The 19709-nt window shown below is 52.7% G+C and overlaps 2 protein-coding genes across 2 annotated transcripts; both read left to right on the forward strand.

The window, feature by feature from the left end:
* The first annotated feature begins 10168 nt into the window (after positions 1-10168).
* LOC119330537 (berberine bridge enzyme-like 27) lies at positions 10169-11960 on the forward strand. Its single transcript, XM_037603650.1, has one exon. The coding sequence runs from the start codon at positions 10169-10171 to the stop codon at positions 11735-11737; it is 1569 nt and encodes a 522-aa protein (XP_037459547.1). The 3' UTR covers positions 11738-11960.
* Positions 11961-13412: 1452 nt separating this feature from the next.
* Positions 13413-14588, forward strand: LOC119331523. The gene has a single exon (XM_037604687.1). The coding sequence runs from the start codon at positions 13566-13568 to the stop codon at positions 14322-14324; it is 759 nt and encodes a 252-aa protein (XP_037460584.1). The 5' UTR covers positions 13413-13565; the 3' UTR covers positions 14325-14588.
* The last annotated feature ends 5121 nt before the right edge of the window (positions 14589-19709 follow it).

Raw genomic sequence — 19709 nt, forward strand, 5'->3', positions numbered from 1 at the left:
TAACATAACTCCAGTCGGCCAGTCCCCGAGCCGACTAGTCGAACTTGGTGCCGGACGGAATAAGTAAATGATACGACAAGGTCATAAGCATGATACTTTTCATTCATAAATAAGGGATGGCAGTCCCCGAGCCCTCCTCGGGAAGCCTATTGTCTTGTACTTAATACAAAAGTTAGCGCGGTACATACTGCATTTCAACTGTAAAATCTTCGGAGGAGGTTGGCGTTCCATGGTTGTTCCGACTCCTTGCCGGAGTCGTCTCTCTTGCGCGCCTTCGGCTTCTGTGCATCGATCAAGTAGTAGGAGTCATTGCCTAGAGCTCTGCTGATGATGAAGGGGCCTTCCCAAGGGGCTGAGAGCTTGTGCTGGCCGGCTGTTCGCTGGATCAGCCGGAGCACAAGATCGCCCTCTTGGAAAGATCTTGGCCTGACCTTCCGGCTGTGGTAGCGGCGCAAACCCTGCTGGTAGATTGCAGACCGGCTGAGGGCTAACAACCGGCTTTCTTCCAGCAGGTCGACACCGTCTTCTCGTGCTTCCTTGGCCTCCGCTTCCGTGTACATGGTTACCCGAGGCGAGTCGAACTCGATGTCAGTTGGGATGACCGCCTCGGCACCATACACAAGGAAGAAAGGGGTGAAGCCGGTTGACTTGTTTGGCGTAGTGCGCAGACTCCAAAGGACAGCCGGCAGCTCATCGAGCCAACAACCGGCTGAGCGCTCCATAGGTACAACCAGTCGGGGCTTGATGCCGGAGAGGATGAGGCCGTTGGCTCGCTCGACCTGGCCATTTGACTGCGGGTGGGCGACGGATGCTAAGTCTAGCCGGATACCTTGGGCTGCGCAGAAACGTGCCAAGGCTCCTTTGGCAAAATTCGTGCCATTGTCGGTGATGATGCTGTGCGGCACGCCGTACCGAGTTGTTATGTCTGTGATGAACGTCACGGCAGTCGGCCCATTCAGCTTCTTGATCGGCTTTGCCTCAATCCACTTGGTGAATTTGTCCACGACGACGAGCAAATGCGTCATGCCGCCGCGCGCCATCTTGAATGGGCCCACCATGTCCAGTCCCCAAACGGCAAAGGGCCAAGTGAGGGGAATGGTCTTGAGTGCCGAAGCCGGCACGTGTTGCTTGGAGCTGAAGAGTTGGCATCCCTTGCAATGTTTGACTAATTCTTTGGCGTCATCCAAAGCAGTCGACCAGAAGAAACCATGGCGGAAGGCTTTGGCGACAAGTGATCTTGAGGCCACATGGTGGCCGCATTCTCCATGGTGAATGTCTGTGAGGATTGCAATGCCCTTCTCTTGCTCGACGCACCGTTGGAGGATTCCAGTGACACTGCGCTTGAGTAGTTCTCTGTTGACGATTGTGTACGCTCCGGCTCGACGCTGGACTTGTCTTGCTTCTGTTTTGTCAGCTGGCAGGTCTTGGTTTACTAGGAAGTTGAGGATGGACTGAGCCCATGATGGAGCCGCGACTTCTTCTACTGCCAATGTGGCTACTGCCACCAGGGTGGGCGGGTTGGGTGGTAAGTTCTCAAATGTTTCCTTGAGGTCTCCCAGCAAGGTGCCGCGCTTCTCCGTCTTCACCACGATGTCGTCCACATAAACGTGAGCGTTTCTGCCGAGTTGCTTGAGGAGGCACTTCTGCATGCAACGCTGAAAAGTGGCACCGACATTTCTCAAGCCGAATGTCATAGTCAGGTAGAAGAAGGCTCCAAATGGAGTGATGAAGGCGGTCTTCAGGCGGTCGTCCGGGTCTAGCTTTATCTGATGATATCCGGAGTAAGCATCCAAAAAACTCAACAGCTCGCATCCGGCTGTCGAGTCTATTACTTGGTCTATCCTTGGCAGGGCAAAGGGATCTTTGGGGCAGGCCTTGTTGAGGCTCGTGTAGTCTATACACATGCGCCACTTGTTGTTCTTCTTTAGCACAAGGACCGGGTTGGCGAGCCACTTTGGAAAGAAAACTTCCATGATGAAGCCGGCCGCCAAGAGCCGGGCTATCTCCTCCCCTACGATCCTGCGCTTCTCCTCCGACAATCGGCGAAGGGTTTGTCTGACTGGCTTTGCGTCTTCTCGAACGTGTAGTTTGTGCTCGGCGAATTTCCTCGGAACACCCGGCATGTCCTTGGGGGACCATGCAAATATATCCCGATTCTCACGGAGGAAATCGGCGAGCTCGCCTTCCTATTTGCTGTTCAGGTTTGCCCCGATGACGGCAAACCTCTCTGGATGCTCGGGGTCAAGAGGTATCTTCTTCGTCTCCTTGGCTGGCTGGAAAGATCCTTGAGCGTCATGCTCCGTGGGGTCGGGGGACACGGCCGACTGTTTGCCGGCTATGGCCACGACTCGGTCCAACATCTTCTTCTCTTCATCTATTACAAGGGACTCAGCTAGCCGGCTGCTGGCTGCTGCGCACTCAGAGGACTTCTTGTAATCGCCGACTACGGTGATGATGCCTTTGGTGCTTGGTATCTTCATCTTGAGGTATGCATAGTGGGGAACTGCCATGAATTTGGCCAAGGCAGGTCGGCCAAGCAACACATGGTAAGGGCTTTCCAGGTCCACCACTTCAAACCAGATCGCTTCCCGGCGGAAATGCTCCTTGTCCCTAAAAAGTACATCAATCTTGATCTTGCCAATGGGGGTGCAAGACAGGCTGGGTACGATGCCGTGGAACACTGTCCGAGTAGGCATGAGCTGCTTCGTCTTGACATTTAGCTTTTCCAGGGTGTCACGGTACAGGATGTTGATGCTGCTCCCGCCATCTATCAACACACGGGAGAAGCGGGCGCCGCGTCTGTCCATTGCGAGGGTGGCTTCCAAGACCAAAGCATAAGAGCCGGGAGACGGCATCACCTCCGGATGGTCGGCCCGGCTCCAGCCGATGGGCTTTTTTGACCAATGCATGTGTCCGGCGGGGCTGGCAGCAACCACGCTAACTTCCTGGCGCTCTTGGTGTTTGCTGCGCCGGTCTTCGGGCTGGCTTGTAAAGACGATGTAGGTTGCTTGCTCGTCAGGGAACTCGTCATGCACGGCTCCGACTGCGGGCCGAGCGGCCGGAGGCGGCGGAGGCGGAGGCGGCACGAGCCCTTCGCCCTTAGAGATTCGGGTGAGCCAATGGCACTTCCGGGTCGTGTGGTTGGACGGCTTCGCGCCACTGTGGAACTTGCAAGGGGCGTCGAGGGTTTGCTCGTAGGAGAAGGCGGGCTGCCAAGCCGGCCTGCCGCCCTTGGGCTTCTTGGGCGCCGATCGTTCTTCAGGCGGCGCATCTTCGATTGTGGCCACCTGCCGACTGGCGGGAGGCGGCGCGGGGCCCTTGCGCTTGTGGTCATTCGAGTGAGGGAGTCGGCCGGGGTCCCCAGCCGGCGTCTTGGGCGCCGGGTTGAGTACCTTTCCGGACACGTCTACCCGAAGCTCGGTCTTCATCGAGGAGTCGGCGGTGGCGTACTTGTCCGCTATGTCCAGAAGCTCGTCGAGGGTAGCTGACTTGTCGCAGAGGAGCTTGTGCTTGAGGAGGGTGCCTTCTCGGCATCCGGCCGTGAAGTATTCTATGGCTTGCACCTCGTGCACCCCTTCACAGGAGTTGCGGAGCTCGGCCCAACGCGTGAGGTAATCGCGAGTGGACTCGGCGGGGCCTTGTACGCACAAGGAGAGCTGTCTGGGCTTGGGAGCCCGCTTGTAGGTGCTGGTGAAGTTGCGGATGAAAGCTTCTGTGAAATCTAGCCAGCTGTTGATGCTACGCGGCTTCAGGTTGTTGAGCCAGGTCCGCGCCGTGCCTTACAGCATGAGGGGCACGTACTTCACGGCAACGCGCCGGTTGCCGTTGGCTATGCTAACCGCCGTGGAGTAGTCGATCAACCAATCTTCCGGCTTCACGGAGCCGTTGTATTTGGGCGTGTCTCTTGGGAGTGAGAACCCTTTGGGAAAGGGCTCGTCGCGGATGCGGGGGCCGAAACAAGGCGGACCGACATCGTCTTCTTCTTCCAACGCCAGGGATCGCGCCAGGCGGTCGATCCGATGGCGGGCGTCGTTCTCGCCGATTCCTTCGCGGCGGCCTAGCCGGCCGCTGAGAGTCGGGTGCACCACTGGCGGCGAGGCGGGATATCTCTCTCCACGGGGCGGAGGCGGAGGCGGGTCGCCCCGCCATTCCATGGCTCGGGGATGACCATCCGCGTCTCGCTCGATGGAGATCCGGGTCCGACTGCGGCTGGCAGCCGACTCCTTCTCGCGTCGCGCGCGGGTATTGCTCGTAGTCGGCGTCCGGGACGTCGCGCCATGTTCTCGGCGCGGGGGAAGGCTTTCCGCGCGGGCGTCGGCTTCGTGTCGCTGTGCGGCTGCGTCAATCAATTGCTGGATGCGCCGGGTCATGTGGGGGAGGTCTTCGGCCTCCAAGCCGTCCAACTCGTCTACAGCCGCCTGGGCGGCACGCAGGTTCTTGAGCGGAGTGGCATAGACCGGGCGGTCGACTCCCAGCGTCTCGGCGATGACGGCGCCGCGTTGCTTGACAAGGCCGGCCCGGCTTGGCCCGCTCGGGGCCGGCGTGCCGAAGGCGGCGCGGTCAGCTTCACGCTGGTAGGCCTCAGTGAGGCGTCTTACAGAGGCCAGCCTCCGGCCCTCTGCGAGGAGGGCGAGGCGGCGTGCTTCCAGTGCTTCGTTGTTGGCATTAGCCGGGAGGGGAGCGGACAAGTCGTGGGCCACCGCGCGCGAGGCGTCGTGGGCGCTCTCGTCGGCCAGGCCGCCGTGGCCGACAACCATCACTTCGGTGGTGACAGCATCACAGCCGTCGGCTCGAGGAAGCGGGTCGTTGTAGATCGCGACGTTGGTGGGGAAGGTGTCGTAGGATGCCGTGTCGGAGTCGACAGGCATCGGGTCGGTGCAGCCAACCGACTGCAGGTCCGCAGCGGGCTCGCTGGAGACATGGAGCTGACCGAGAAGGTTGGCGAGGTGGTCGGTGCCCGCATCGGAGGCGAGCTCGTCGGAGATGAGAGTTTCGTCGAGGAGATCGGCGAGGCTGCTCGCAGCGCAGATGCTGGTGACGCCTTGCAGCGCGTCGTGGCAAGCGTCATCGGGCGTGCCGGGCTGGCTACGCTCGCTGGGGAGGAAGAGGGTTCCCGTCCAGAACAGGTCTCCGGACGACGGTGCACCTGGCCCCACGGTGGGCGCCAAATGTCGGGTGGTAGGTGCGACATATGCCAACGGGTGGCTTATCATTGTGGGAGCCAGTAAGACATCGCCGGTGCCTGGAAATGGGATAAAGCGAAGACATGCACGCCGGCGGATCTTACCCAGCTTCGGGGCTCTCCGTGGAGATAACACCCCTACTGCTGCTCTGCGGGGTCTCCGTATGTTCACTAGATGAATCGAGTGGCAATACAATGCTCCTTGAGCTGTTTGGTGGGAAGAGGAAGAAGGGCACGGCAAGCCTGCTTCTTCTCCTTGTGGGGGGTCTAGGACTAGTAAGGGGTCGAACCCTTTGCATGGGTGCTCCGGGGGGTTTATATAGGCCTACCCCCCGGGGGTACAATGGTAATCCGACTGGGCACGGGGCCCAGCCGTCTGTGACTGCGCTCGCCGGCTTCCGCGCCGGCTGCTGGGGCCCGCTGACTGGTGGGTCCCGCCGGCTGCCGGCCCCTTGGTCGACAGGCAGGCCCCACTATCCAGGGCCTGGTCGGCGGCTGGTTACTGTGGCTTCATCTTGTTGACGTGAGCTTCATCGTGGTAAGCGTGGCTACAGTACCGCCGCCTGTCAGGTGATCGCTGTAGCATTACCGCGTCTTGTCTCCTTAATGGGGCGTCCTCTTCGAGGAAGGCGGCAAGCCGGCTGCGGGAGCCGGCTGCGGGAGCCGGCTCTGTCTTAGGCCGACTAGTTGGAGGCGTGGCCGCCTTCGGGCGTCTCTCTGCTCAAAGGGGCCCATCGTCTGCGGGCCGCGCTGGCGGCCCGTCGTGGGTTATGCCAGGGTCAACATGGCAACAGTGCCGCGCCGGACGGGTTGTGCCTGGCCCGTACGGCGCACCATGTCATGCATGCTCCGGGATTCGGGGGTGGCAGGCTTTACTGTAGCCACGCCCCGTCGCACCGACGTTAGGTGGGTGCAAACTTTGTGGGTACGGTCTTGACCGCTTTATGGGGAGCCGGCTTCTTGGAGTCGGCCTTCTCATGGCCGGCTTCTTGGAGTCGGCCTTCTCAGGAGGGCTAAAGTCGGACCGCCTTCCGAAAGCCGGCCCGGGTTGCAGCCAGCTAGGGGAAGGCGGCCCCATGTCTTGGATTCTTGAGAGCCGGGCGGGCTCGTAACTTTTTCAGAAGGGCCAGGGGAACCCGGCTAGGCTACCCATGGCTATTTACTCCGACAATCGGAGAGGCTATGGTGTTGATGTAGAAGCCCTCTGTGATCGATGCCCCCTCCGGCGGAGCTCCGGAACAAGCCCCAAGATGGGATCTCGTGGATACAGAAAGTTGTGGCAGTGGAATTAGGTTTTTGGCTCTGTATCTGATCGTTTGGGGGTACGTAGGTATATATAGGAGGAAGGAGTACGTCGGTGGAGCAACAGGGGGCCCACAAGGGTGGAGGGCGCGCCTGGTGGGGGTGGGCGCGCCCCCTACCTCGTGGCCTCCTGTTTCCTTTCTTGATGTAGGGTCCAAGTCTCCCTGGTCTTGTTTATTGAGAAAATCACGTCCCCGAAGGTTTCATTCCGTTTGGACTCCGTTTGATGTTCCTTTTCTTCGAAACCCTAAAACAGGCAAAAAAAAAACTGCAATTCTGGGCTGGGCCTCCGGTTAATAGGTTAGTCCCAAAAATAATATAAAAGTGGATAATAAAGCCCAATAATGTCCAAAACAGTAGATAATATAGCATGGAGCAATCAAAAATTATAGATACGTTGGAGACGTATCAGGGTGCTCGACCAGGCCGCGACGCGTGGAGGGGCCACGACCCCGGGGCAGCGGCGGGCGGTGATGCACGGGGCGGTGCGAGGCCGGCGAGGCCAACGCGTGGGCGCTTGGCCGGGAGGGCAGCAACGAGCGGGGGCTTGGCCTGTGCAACGGCGCGGTCGGGCGCGGTGGACGGCGTCCGACAGGGGGAGAGGGGAGGTGTGACGTCTCACCGTCGGTCGTGGGGTAATGGTGGCGGGGCTCGGGGAGGAGGGCGGGGATTACGCTTCGGAAAATAGAGGGATGAGGAGGCGAGGAGGTAGGCCGGCGGGGTGGCTCCAGCGAGGTCGCTCTGGGCGGCGATCGCGTCAGGGGCGATGGGGTCAGGGCGTCGTTGCCCCGATCTGGATCGAGGGGGAAACAGAAGGAGTGGGGATCATGGGGTTGGGGAGTTAGGGTTTAGGGGGGGTAGTGGGGATATAGGCCAGGGAGGGTAGTGGGCTGGCCGACCGACTGACTAGCTAGGCCGGTTGGCCTAGTGGGGGGGAGGGTTTTTTGCCTTTCTTTTTATTCATTTCCTGTCTTGCCTTTTTCCTTTTATTTATACTTCCTTTTCTATTTTCTCTTATTTCCTAAATATTTTAGTTTTGGTAAAATACAAAAGTTGTACCTAATTTAGTATATTTAATTATGTCACAATTCGAACATTTTAGTTTTAACGGTTGAAAACTTTTGATGTTTGCCTTTAACTCAAATTTGAATTTGAATCATTTTGAACTAACGCGAGATTAAGAACAGTAACCACAGTGATGTGGCATCATTAACAGGAAACTACTGTAGCTTACATATCTGGGCGTCACATCGACCAACACTGGCTGGGCAAGTCCTTGAGTGGTTGGTGGTTTTGAGGAGACAGACTTTCTTAATCCTCCTCGTCGGTATGATCTACTCCTGAGGTTCGTCCTTTTTCTTTACGCCGTTGCTGGAGGGATGTCCTGCTTTGCACGGACGTGATGCTGGACCGGTATCCTAGGTCTCTTCGACATAGAAGGCGGCATATGGCGAAGGCTGGTGCGGGCTTGTTGGATGAAGTGTGTCCTTGTCCTTTCGGCGCCGGAGTAAAGAAAAGGTGGAGCATTGTGGCGGCCATGATGTCGTGGTTCAAGATGATGTCCTGACTGGGTATGGTTCGGATTCCTTTCTTGAGGGGGGGTTTCGTACAGTTCAGGGGTGACAACACAGAGCTCTGGAGATCTTCATGTTTTTTCTCATTGATTTAGGGTGCTCTTTGTTATTCTGCTTGATCATGTGTTTGTTATTGTGTGGTTGCACGGATTTAGGACTTTATAATGTTTTATGACATGAATACAAGCATGATTTCTAAAAAGTAGGAAATACAATAATAATATATATGTGCCTAGTATATTTAAACATATAATTAATGCCATTAGAGCATATATAGCTGGACTTGACAAATTCGGCCCCTCAAATGCCAGTGGACGTGCTTGGACACGTCCGCAGGCACTGCCCAGTCACACCTCAAATTTCTCTTCTCACAACCAGACACCTTAATTAGCATACCTCAAATCCATACAAACTCATGTAACTACGTAAACGATGCATTGCACACATCATCCGACTACTACATCAGAACATGCCATCATACTATCAAATTTTGGCATGTTTAACCTACATTCTAGTTATAGAAAAGATCATCCACGGCTGCCTTTACCATTCCCGTCGCCCTTGTCGTCCTTCTCGCAAATATAGCAGTCGAAAATGCAGTCTGGATCAAGCCGGATCTGCTCGTCGTCAGGGCTGTCCGGCTCGTCGCTGTCCACCTTCTCCTCCTTGGGGGGTAGTCCGGCCATGACATGGACCACCCGAATCTGCTCTCGGGCGAGGGCACACGTGTTCCTCCATGGCCGATTCTTTACAATCGAGGCGCAGACGGCTTCCTCCTCTGCGGCCGCCTGTGATGCCGCATCAGCCACCTTCGCCGCTCTCGTCCTCTCCTTCCCATGACGTGCACATAGGTCCCGGTAGGAGTTATACTCGGTCTGACTGGTGATGGGGAAAGGGAGATTGGAAGGCTCCCAGGAGAACCATATGGTCCAGCCCCGGAGGATTCGAGCGTCGGGTGCACCGACACAATCAACTCGCGCCGAATAGAGTCTGCCATCGGTTGGGCGCTATCCTCCTGGAAGCGGTGGAGTGCAATGCGGATGTCCATTGCCTCCTCCAGACCGCCCGGGACGACACCCCTGTCGACGGATCCGCACTGGTCGTCCTCGAATCCACTGTCAAACGGGAGCTTGGGTTGTGGAGTGGAGCGGAGGAAAGTGGAGTGGAGTGAAGTGACTAGGTTTGGTCCGGAGAGGGGATGGAGACGAATATATGTGGAGTCGGATGGGCTAGTGTGGGCCAGGCCTGAAGTGGCGGATGCACCCCGGCCTTTTCATATCCGCCCTATATTTGAGCTGGATATAAGGGGTGTCGGTCAGCACGTTTGAAGCCGGTTTGAAGGCGGTTTGGGGCGTTCGTCTTGGTTGAGTTTTTCTATTAATCCGTACTGCATTTAAGCAACAGAAAATACAGTAAGTAACTTTTCCAGAAACAAATACTACTCCCACACTTTCCAGTGAACGTAGTACTTTCTTCTTTCCGGTTTATAGGGCTTATCTCAAAATCTTAGTTTTTCATTTTATAAAGCTCAATTTGATTGTTCCCTATCACAAGTTCATATTACAAGGTGCATTAAATCATTGCATGCAAGTATTAAGAGAAAATTAAGCAATGCATGTATTATATGCATGCATGCATTGCAATTAATTCATTGATAAACATAATTTTTTAAAGAAAATAAAAACATTAATTGAGTGTTTTTATAAATTATAAAAATATTCCATCAGTCATCGTCTACCTTAGTTGATGAGATTTTTTAATTGAGATCTATAAATCGAAAAAGAGAAAGCAGTATTTGCAGTAACATTTCCAGAAGTAAACGCATTTAAAGTAAATTCAATTTTCAACGCCCCCGCATTAAACGCTGCTGCAGTTTCGCGCGCGAAAGAAGGGCACTGCTGCAATCGCGTCGGTTGTGTGCTTGAACCAAACGCGCGGCGGTGCTCGATTTCGCGAGGCGCGATCGCCACATGGCGCACGGGCCTGGTGGAACGGAGACCTTTGACTCAGCTAAACACTCCAATTTTAGGTTAGCTTGCGGAGCTCGCCAATGGATCCGCCCTGCCTATATAAGTCCACTGCCAATACATTCCAAGCTCGATCAGCTACAATGGCGAACTCGAGGGCCTTTGCTCTGGTGCCCCTCCTCATCTGCGTCTTGTCCTGCCACGCCGCCGTATCCTACGCGGCGGCGCCGGTGCCGGCCAAGGAGGACTTCTTCGGATGCCTGGTGAAGGCGATACCGGCCCGCCTCCTCTACGCCAAGAGCTCGCCTGACTTCCCCACCGTCCTGGCGCAGACCATCAGGAACTCCCGGTGGTCGTCGCCGCAAAACGTGAAGCCGCTCTACATCATCACCCCCACCAACGCCTCCCACATCCAGTCTGCGGTGGTGTGCGGCCGCCGGCACGCCGTTCGCCTCCGCGTGCGGAGCGGCGGCCACGACTACGAGGGCCTGTCGTATCGGTCCGAGCGCCCTGAGGCGTTCGCTGTCGTCGACCTCAACAAGATGCGGGCCGTGCTGGTCGACGCCAAGGCTCGCACGGCGTGGGTGGACTCCGGTGCGCAGCTCGGCGAACTCTACTACGGCATCGCCAAGAACAGCCCCGTGCTCGCGTTCCCGGCCGGCGTTTGCCCCACCATTGGTGTAGGAGGCAACTTCGCCGGCGGCGGCTTCGGCATGCTGCTGCGCAAGTACGGCATCGCCGCCGAGAACGTCATCGACGTGAAGGTGGTCGACGCCAACGGCACACTGCTGGACAAGAGCTCCATGAGCGCGGACCACTTCTGGGCCGTCAGGGGCGGCGGCGGCGAGAGCTTCGGCATCGTGGTGTCGTGGCAGGTGAATCTCCTCCCGGTGCCTCCCACCGTGACCGTGTTCCAGATCCCCAAGACGGTGAGAGAAGGCGCCGTAGAGCTCATCAACAAGTGGCAGCTGGTCGCGCCGGCCCTCCCCGACGACCTCATGATCCGCATCATCGCTTTCGGCGACACCGCCAAGTTCGAGGGCATGTACCTGGGCACCTGCAAAACCCTGACGCCGCTGATGAGCAGCAAATTCCCCGAGCTCGGCATGAACGCCTCGCACTGCAACGAGATGCCCTGGATCAAGTCCGTCCCCTTCATCCACCTCGGCAAGCAGGCCACCCTCTTCGACCTCCTCAACCGCAACAACACCTTCAGGCCCTTCGCCGAGTACAAGTCCGACTACGTCTACCAGCCCGTCCCCAAGACCGTGTGGGCGCAGATCTTCGTCTGGCTCGTAAAACCCGGTGCGGGGATCATGGTCATGGACCCCTACGGCGCCGCCATCAGCGCCACCCCCGAGGCGGCCACGCCGTTCCCGCACCGCAAGGGCGTCCTCTTCAACATCCAGTACGTCAACTACTGGTTCGACGAGGCAGGCGGCGCCGCGCCGCTGCAGTGGAGCAAGGACATGTACAGGTTCATGGAGCCGTACGTGAGCAAGAACCCCAGGCAGGCCTACGCCAACTACAGGGACCTCGACCTCGGCAGGAACGAGGTGGTGAACGACGTCTCCACCTACGCCAGCGGCAAGGTGTGGGGCGAGAAGTACTTCAAGGGCAACTTCCAAAGGCTCGCCATCACCAAGGCCAAGGTGGATCCTCAGGACTACTTCAGGAACGAGCAGAGCATCCCGCCGCTGCTGGCCAAGTAGTAATGATCGATCGAGGCTGGCTCTTGCGTGGAGATTAATTTGTAGTGCCTTTCAAATGCCCAACTAGCTAGCTAGTAGAATAAGGATCGATCGCGCATATGATAATTCTTGGTTGGAAGAGTTGCATGCCTACCCTTAGGTGTTGGTTCTATCTAATGGCCAAAACTAGCAAAGAACACAGGTGGAACACAGTGGTTGCACTGCTCAAGCTCCGTTTTTCTTGCTCTGTGTTTATTCCGACTACACAAGAAACGGGGTCAAGGCCCCTAACACCGATAAACAATGAACGACCCATCAAGCTCGTGCCATCCCACGAGCAGATCAATAGGGCCCGAGACTCTCGCCCCAGATTGTTGATCCGTCGCGCTAAACTCGCTAACTTACTAACGAAACTGATGAAAAAGGGAGCACCTATGGCTCAGGTGCCCGAAAATAAATTTCCGTTTTAGTCAATTTTCTCCAGATGAACTGTTGGATGTGAATCCAACAAATAACATAGAAGCTACTTGTCCTGTCCTGAGTGGACTGAAAATTTATGCTATTTCAGTCATTTGCAATAGACGAAATATTGACCATGTAACAAAAAATGATGAATTTTTTGATTATGTATATAAACATGTTAATCAAGCATTTTAAAAAACATTTAATAATTATTTGAAAAATGGTGATCAACCATTTGAAATATGTTAAATGCATATGGAAAAAATGTTGACCATGTATTAAAAAATGATGAGTTTCTTTATCATGTATATAAACACGTTAATCAAGCATTTGAAAAAAATGTTGAATAAGTATTTGAAAAAGGGTGATCAACCATTTGAAATATGTTAAATGTGTATAGAAAAACTGTTGACCATGCATTGTTTAATTATGATATTTTCATCATGTATATAAAAATGTTAATCAAGCATTTGAACAAAATATTGAACAGTTATTAGTAAAATGTTGATCAAACATTTGGAAAAATGTTAAATGTGTATAGGAAAAAGTTAACCATGTCTTAAAAAGTTTTAACATGGCATTTAGAAAAATATTGATCAAGCATGTAAGAAAGTACGTCCGGTCGCGCCACTGACCGATACATGATCGCGCTGGATGGGTGCCGCGACCCGAACGCATGCGGTAGGTTTATGGGTCGGCGTCGGAGATGCCCTCTAAGATCCCGAGAGCGAGAGAGTTTTTTTTTTAATCTTTTTGTGAAAGGAGAGCGAGGGGAGAGTTTGGCTAAGGGACGCAAACTCCATCTACTCTGGTGACGCACCGGACTCATCATGTCCCAACAACAAACTTGGCAGTGTTAAAAAAGTAAAATAAAAAATTGTCCAGCTGCGAAGCAAAGCAAAGCTCCCTCGTTGTCGCGACTCTAGTCCAGTCCACCGATAGTGTTAAAAATTGGCAGTGTTATGGCGGTTTCTGGCGCAGGTAGCACGCATGCCGCCATTGCCGACCCAAGCCCAAACCGTGTGCTCCCACCAGGTAGAGTGAGGGAGCAAGAGGACAAAGCAAGAAGAAATATGTATCAGGCGGACGGACAGGGACGGGGACGTGAGTCCCGGTCGCCCACAGCTCGCTCGGCAGTCGGCACCAACCAAACCAGACCATGTCAACCCGTGTGCTCTGCTGTTTCCATTGACGGACGCCACGCCGAAAACCGGGAGCTCCCGCGCCCACCGATACACCCGCTCGGTCTCCTTCTCCCCCGCGCTTTTATCTACCAGGCTAGACCAGAGATGATCATCCTACTCGCATACAACACCACCACAAGGAAGGCCGAAGTGAAAACCTAGCAAGGGAACCACATCCTACCTACGTGCTTGTGCTCGCCGCAATGTGCAGAGGGACGGTGGACGACCTCCGCCCGCTCGGGCCCCGGCGGCTCGACGTGCGCGCCTTCTACCTCCGCCTCTCCTCCTCCTCCTCCCACGCATCCACGTCGCCGCTGCCCGCGGAGCTCACGCTCGTCTACCTCCCGGCCATCGGCGGCGCCGCGCTGGAGCTGGCCGGCCGCGTGCTCCCGCCGGCGTGCCCCGCCGAGGCCAACCTCCTGCGCGTCCGCGGCGTGGCCGACGACGCGCCGGCGTACGCGAGCGCCGACCGCGTCTCGGCCCCCGAGGGCGCGCGCTTCGAGGTGTACGCCGGGAAGGAGCTCGCGGCGGAGGGCGCCTTCTTCGCGCGGCGCCGGCTCGACGGAGGAGGGTGGCGCGTCGAGTGCCGCCGGCCGGCCGGGTCGCGCTCGCACACGCGGGTGGCGGAGGTGCTGGTCCTCGCGGAGGGCGGCGTGCTCATAAGGGCCAGGGCTAGGGCGGCGAGGCGGGCCCGGTGCGCGACGCCGCTCGAGGGGATACCGGAGGAGGAGGATGCGTCCTCGTGGGGGTCGTGCGAGTGCGGTGGGGCTTGCGGGGACGAGTGGCAGATGGTCGGAGACAGCAGCAGCGATGATGACGACGGCGACGAGTCGAAGGAGGAGGAGGTGGAGGCCGAGACGATGCGGTGGGCGCTGGAGATGGGCGCCTGGGCGGTGTGCGTCGGGGTCGGCCTGCTCGCCACCGCCCGCCGGTTCAGCCGGAGGAGGGCCGCGCTCCGGTGATCCCTGCCTGTCAAAATAAGAGAAATTTGTTTTTGTTTTCTTCAGTTTCACTTCCCGGTCAAAGTGTATTCACCAGGATAGGATTTTGCAGTAGCTTCTTCTTCTTCTTCAGTCTAGTGATTTTGTTTCGTGGGAGTTGTCAATCAAAGCCTCTAGTGTATATGTACATACATACATACACTCGGAATCAACAATCACAACATGCTACATCAAAAACTGATGATAAAACCGACGAAGACGAGCGTGCAGGCCTTCCCTGCAAGAGTCCCGAGCTGCACCTGCACGGTCTCCATCCTCAGCGCGGCGGCTATGGCGAAGGTGAGGGCCGGGACGATGTTGCCGATGGCGCAGGCCGGTGGACTGGAACCCAAGAAGAGCACCCAGCAACGCAAGTCACCCGCCCATCTATCTAACGGCCAGTAAAGCAGCACGGTAGAGATCATAACAGACCCACCCAACGGCCGAAGTCACCCGCATCGGACGAAATGGACGTGGCTATCTTGTTATTGGGCTAGCCCAGCGTGCTCACCAGGCCGACCCACCCAACACGACTACGTCTAGCGGTGCCTCTGAAATTTTTGTCCCTGGTCTGATAGGTTTAGTCCCATACCGCTTATGCAAACTTCATCACATATGTTTATAATGTTGATTCTTATTGCAGTTGACACCAAGCGATCAGCTTGGTAAGCTACCTACAAAATTTTGCAATCAACTGATAAATGAAATGATGCCTAGGTTGTGACTACATTTGCACATTACAAATGTGCCATAACCTCTCCTTAGCACACCGACATGGTGTGTTCGCCTTTTTATTTTATAGCCCGTTTTTTTATTATATTGTCTTTTTTTTCAATATCTTTTTTAGACCGTTAGCCTAGCGGGTGTACCGCGCATAGATGAATCTTGTCTGAAGTCTTGGCTCATAGTTTATTGTGGTCACAAAATTTCTACATTTTGTTTTTAATTTCACGAATGTGGCTATTTGATAAATCTGCAACAGAATAAGCTTGACCCCTCCCACGTAGAACGATTTTTTGGGTCCATTTTGGGTAGTTCGAGTCTTGGTCTTCTCATCCGCCGCTTGAGTCCTTGTTAATATTTTAAAGCGAGACAGAAAAGCATTTTGTTTTATACAAGATAACATTGACAACCGAACGAAGAAAAACCAACGAGGAACAATTTGTTGGGTGTCCCAAAGAACTCGCCAAGATTACATTGTGTAGTTTACCATGCTACAACAATAGATGAAGTATTATCTTGGTATTTTTTTAATGTCATCTAGTTTATACTATGGCCTCTTTTGGTTCATAGGATAGGATTATCATAGGAATAGGAATCTTGTAGAAAACGAGATGACATGTATCTCAAATCCTATGAGTAGGAATAGAAAACAAGATGTCATTTGATTGACACCAAAGGAATTTTTCCATTGAGTCTAGGCTCTTTTTTATTTTCCTATGAAATGTGGAGGATAAGAACCAATCCTATGTAAGAATAGGAATCCATTCCTATGAACGAAAGGGCTCTAAAGGAAAAAATCCTATAAGAATCCTATCCTCTAGAATTCCTATGAAATTCCTCTAAACCAAAGGAGGCCTAAACAAATAGATATTCCTAACATGAGTCTTAGCCGTTAGTTTCAAAAGAAATATTTTTTTATTCATGTTAGTGGCATTAACAAAAAATGGCCCACAAAAGGGTAAAATAATGCATACCTCCTCTAGTTGCCGTTGAGGTGACGTGTGTGCATGGTCATGTCATCATCAACGTCTTGTCTTGTCTTTGCCCTTGGATAATTGTTGTAATCAAGGTGGGGGAGGTTAGCTTGAGAGCCATCAAGGTAGAGCCCGAGGATGCCTATGTCAACAAAGCCGCCAGGATCCGAGCAGGCCCACACGCTAGAACAATCAGCAAGAGCTCAAGCATGCAAGACTATGGCCCTAGGGACACTAAGGACGAGCTGATGTGAACTCGAAGCATGCCAACCAAACTCGACGTGCCTGAGGTCGATCCGCGAGCTTGATGTTAGGGCCGCCATCATCTCCTATTATTATTGCCACGCGGCCAGCTAGGCATCTTGTGAGCCAGCCGGGGAAGAACGGAATAGTCATGAAAGAGGTCCGGGAAGGATAGTTTGGAATAAGAGTGAGGATGGAAGGGTTGGCGAGGGGATGAACGATTGAGTGTTGTTAGCCTGAAGGGATAAGTTTTGAATTGCTAGTGGGGATGGTTGAGTGGGCTATGCCTTTTATTGTAGAGATTTTAGATGTGCTTATTCAGTACACCTTAGGGCCAAAAATCACTTGTGATAGCATGCCTATTCCCAATCTATACTATACAGTGTATGAATTTTACCTTTTATGAAAATACAGTGTATCAATTTTGAATTGGACCTATATATGTATCATTCTTAACCACCACTGGTCTCCTAACTCTAACGCCTGGGAACAGTGGGAACGTGGGATTCATGGTGAACAGTAAACCATGGTTGTTTCCATCCTATGCTACAACCATCCCATTGCATCCTTGCTGCAAAATATTAGCCCATAACAAATGCCTCTCGGGACATGTTGCAGTCTCAGCAAATGACATGTCCACCCAAGTGAGATGGTCTAGAAGGACATCTACAATAGGAGGAATAGAAAGTAAAGTACTTTTCTTCATACAATTTTTTGCTTTTGTAATACTTATTATTATCTGCATTTGTACAAATATTTAGAACATCTCTAGCCGGTCTTCTAAAATCTAGGCCCTCATATGACTCCTCGAACTTTAACGCCTTATATTTTCGGGAGTTAAAAGAGTGTGGTACCTAGCCGATCTCTTAAATTTAAGTCTCCAACTTTTTTTTCACACAATTTCATTCAAACAAAAACTGAAATTAGTCCACTCGATTCAAACTACATTGCACAACACAAAATTAAACTACATTGCATGAACTATTTGATCCGATGGAAATAAAAACTAAAAAAATATAACCATCCTGGTTCATGAGCTCGTCCAAATTCACGTCGTGGTCGGAGCCATCAAAGTAGCCGTCGTTGCTGGACCCGGAGTCAAGGTCGTTGGAGCAAAGTTCAATGATTGCCGCAGTGGAAGGCCCGGCCTCGTCAGTAGCCCCCTTCTTGTGCAGCTCGAGACGTTGGCGCTCCTCGGTGACAACCTCTGAATGATTCCGACAGAGCTCGGCCGTGTACTCCTTATCGACGCACACCTCCTCGAGCTGCCCGAAGGCCACCTAACTCTCCTGCACCTCGTAGCGGAGACCACTTGGGGGCCGATGGCAATGAACTCTGGCACCTTGTGGCTACTGAGGGGGAAGTTGATCTTCGCCCAGTTGTTGTAGAGGCTCACTATCTTCAAGTCACAGGCCCTCGCCGCTAGCTCCGCTGACTAGAAGGAGCTAATCTAGTACCGGCAACTAGTGTCTCAGTCCTTTTTTCAGGAACCAACACCCCCAGTGCCACTACCGCACATGCCGGGGTACTTCCTCTTGGGTGGCGGCGGCAGCAGGTCAGTGCGGGAGGGTGGCACACCGCCTCGTGTTCGGGTAGGCTGTGTGCCACGGCGCGGATCCGCGCCTTAAATCGGTTGCAACGACCTCTGACGGCTAGATCCTGCCATTTCAGGGTAGTGTGGGCCGGCTCTGGTCGAATATATGTGCCAATGGGTGAGGGAGAGGGTCGGCGTAGGGGGGGGGGGGCACACCCAAATTTTTGGGATTTTTTGTCGTGTAGTAGTAATTAGCAAATTTTCATGTCTCCTTTCAAGCCAATGAGATAGGCCTCAATTTTTTGAAAATGTGCCCACCCTTCATTTTTATTTCTGGGTCTGCCACTGGCATTGGCGGAGGCTGTACGACAACAGTCTCGGTGAAGACCATGGATTCGGTTGCCTCGCGCGTCAAATATAAGATTTCACATAATATCTAAGATGTGAGCACTTTCAATATATATACACTCTAAATGGGTTAAAGACTTTTACTTTGTCTTGTACTCCCTCTATTCTATAATGTAGTGCATATAGATTTTTTGAAAAGTCAAACATTACAAACTTTGACCAAAGTTGTACGAGATAGTATGAGATGTATTTGCATGCTCCCTGTGCACCTCTCCACCGCCACACCACATTTCCCTTCCTTGGGTAGTTTGTAATTTCCTCTCTGCTTTCGATATGCAGTCTGTTGGCAAGGGACATGTATTCAGATAATGTAATATGTAATTTGACTAATTTCTCTATGTTTAATTTAATATGGGTTAGATAAGACAACATGTACTACACCTTATGTATATCTGATTTTCTTGTGGCATAACAAACATTTTTTTACTCTTTTTCCACGTGACAATTCTCAAGGACGTTGTTTCGTAAAATTACAACTACGTACATGATAGTAGAATCTAGATAACCAGTTTGTTTGAGTATACTAAATGTGCTAATCTTAAAGGTAAAATCAATCATGCTTAACTTTTTAAAAGAGTTCAAATGTGCTAAAATAGACAAAATGCGTGAAGGTTTTCAAAGGCAGAAGTAATGTTTATATCATTTGTTCATTCATGTCCTTAATATTCTATGTATTTTGAAAATTATTCAAAGAATTATATGACTGAGCCACCCAATAATGTAACTTTATGGTAACTCAACTTCTAAAGCAACTTCAAATCACATGATCAACTGATAATATTTGTGCCATACAAGCAATAAACTCTGAAGGTATGGCCATGCAAAGCATTGAGTGGCAACAACAAGGAAAAGGTGAGCAGCAAGGAACCTTTCTGATAATGAAGAAACTATTAATTGTAACCTTTATTTATTTATTTTTTGAGAAAACTTTCAATCTATTCATCTTCAATCATGGCAGTACAACGGACACCATAAATAATAAAAATTACATCCAGATTCGTAGACCACCTAGCGACGACTATAAGCACTGAAGCGAGCCGAAGACGCGCCGCCGTCATCACCCCTCCATCGCCGGAGTCGGGCACAACTTGTTGTGATAGACAGTCAGGAAGTCATCGTGCTAAGGCACCAAAGGACCAACGCATCAGAACAACAACCGCCGCCGATGAAGAATAACATTGTAACCTTTATTTTGTTCATTACTTGTTGACTTGTGCTTTAAGGCTCTTATATTAGTGTTTGGGCTGGTAATGGGCTAATGGCAGTGCATCTGTGCTATTAGTTTGACTGGTTGATGATTTCTTTTTCACGTTGATTTCAATGTTGGATCTATTTTCTGGGATGAAGCATCTTGATGTGTCTTGTTTTATAAACGGAGGAAATAGATTTGCCTCGTTCATTAATTAAGCAGAAGACAGTTGCCCGGTTAATTGAGGAAAACCGGGTGAAAACCATCACAAACTGTTAAGCAGCACTTGCACAATA

Source organism: Triticum dicoccoides, chromosome 7A (assembly GCF_002162155.2).
Source record: "Triticum dicoccoides isolate Atlit2015 ecotype Zavitan chromosome 7A, WEW_v2.0, whole genome shotgun sequence".
Classification (NCBI taxonomy): domain Eukaryota; kingdom Viridiplantae; phylum Streptophyta; class Magnoliopsida; order Poales; family Poaceae; genus Triticum; species Triticum dicoccoides.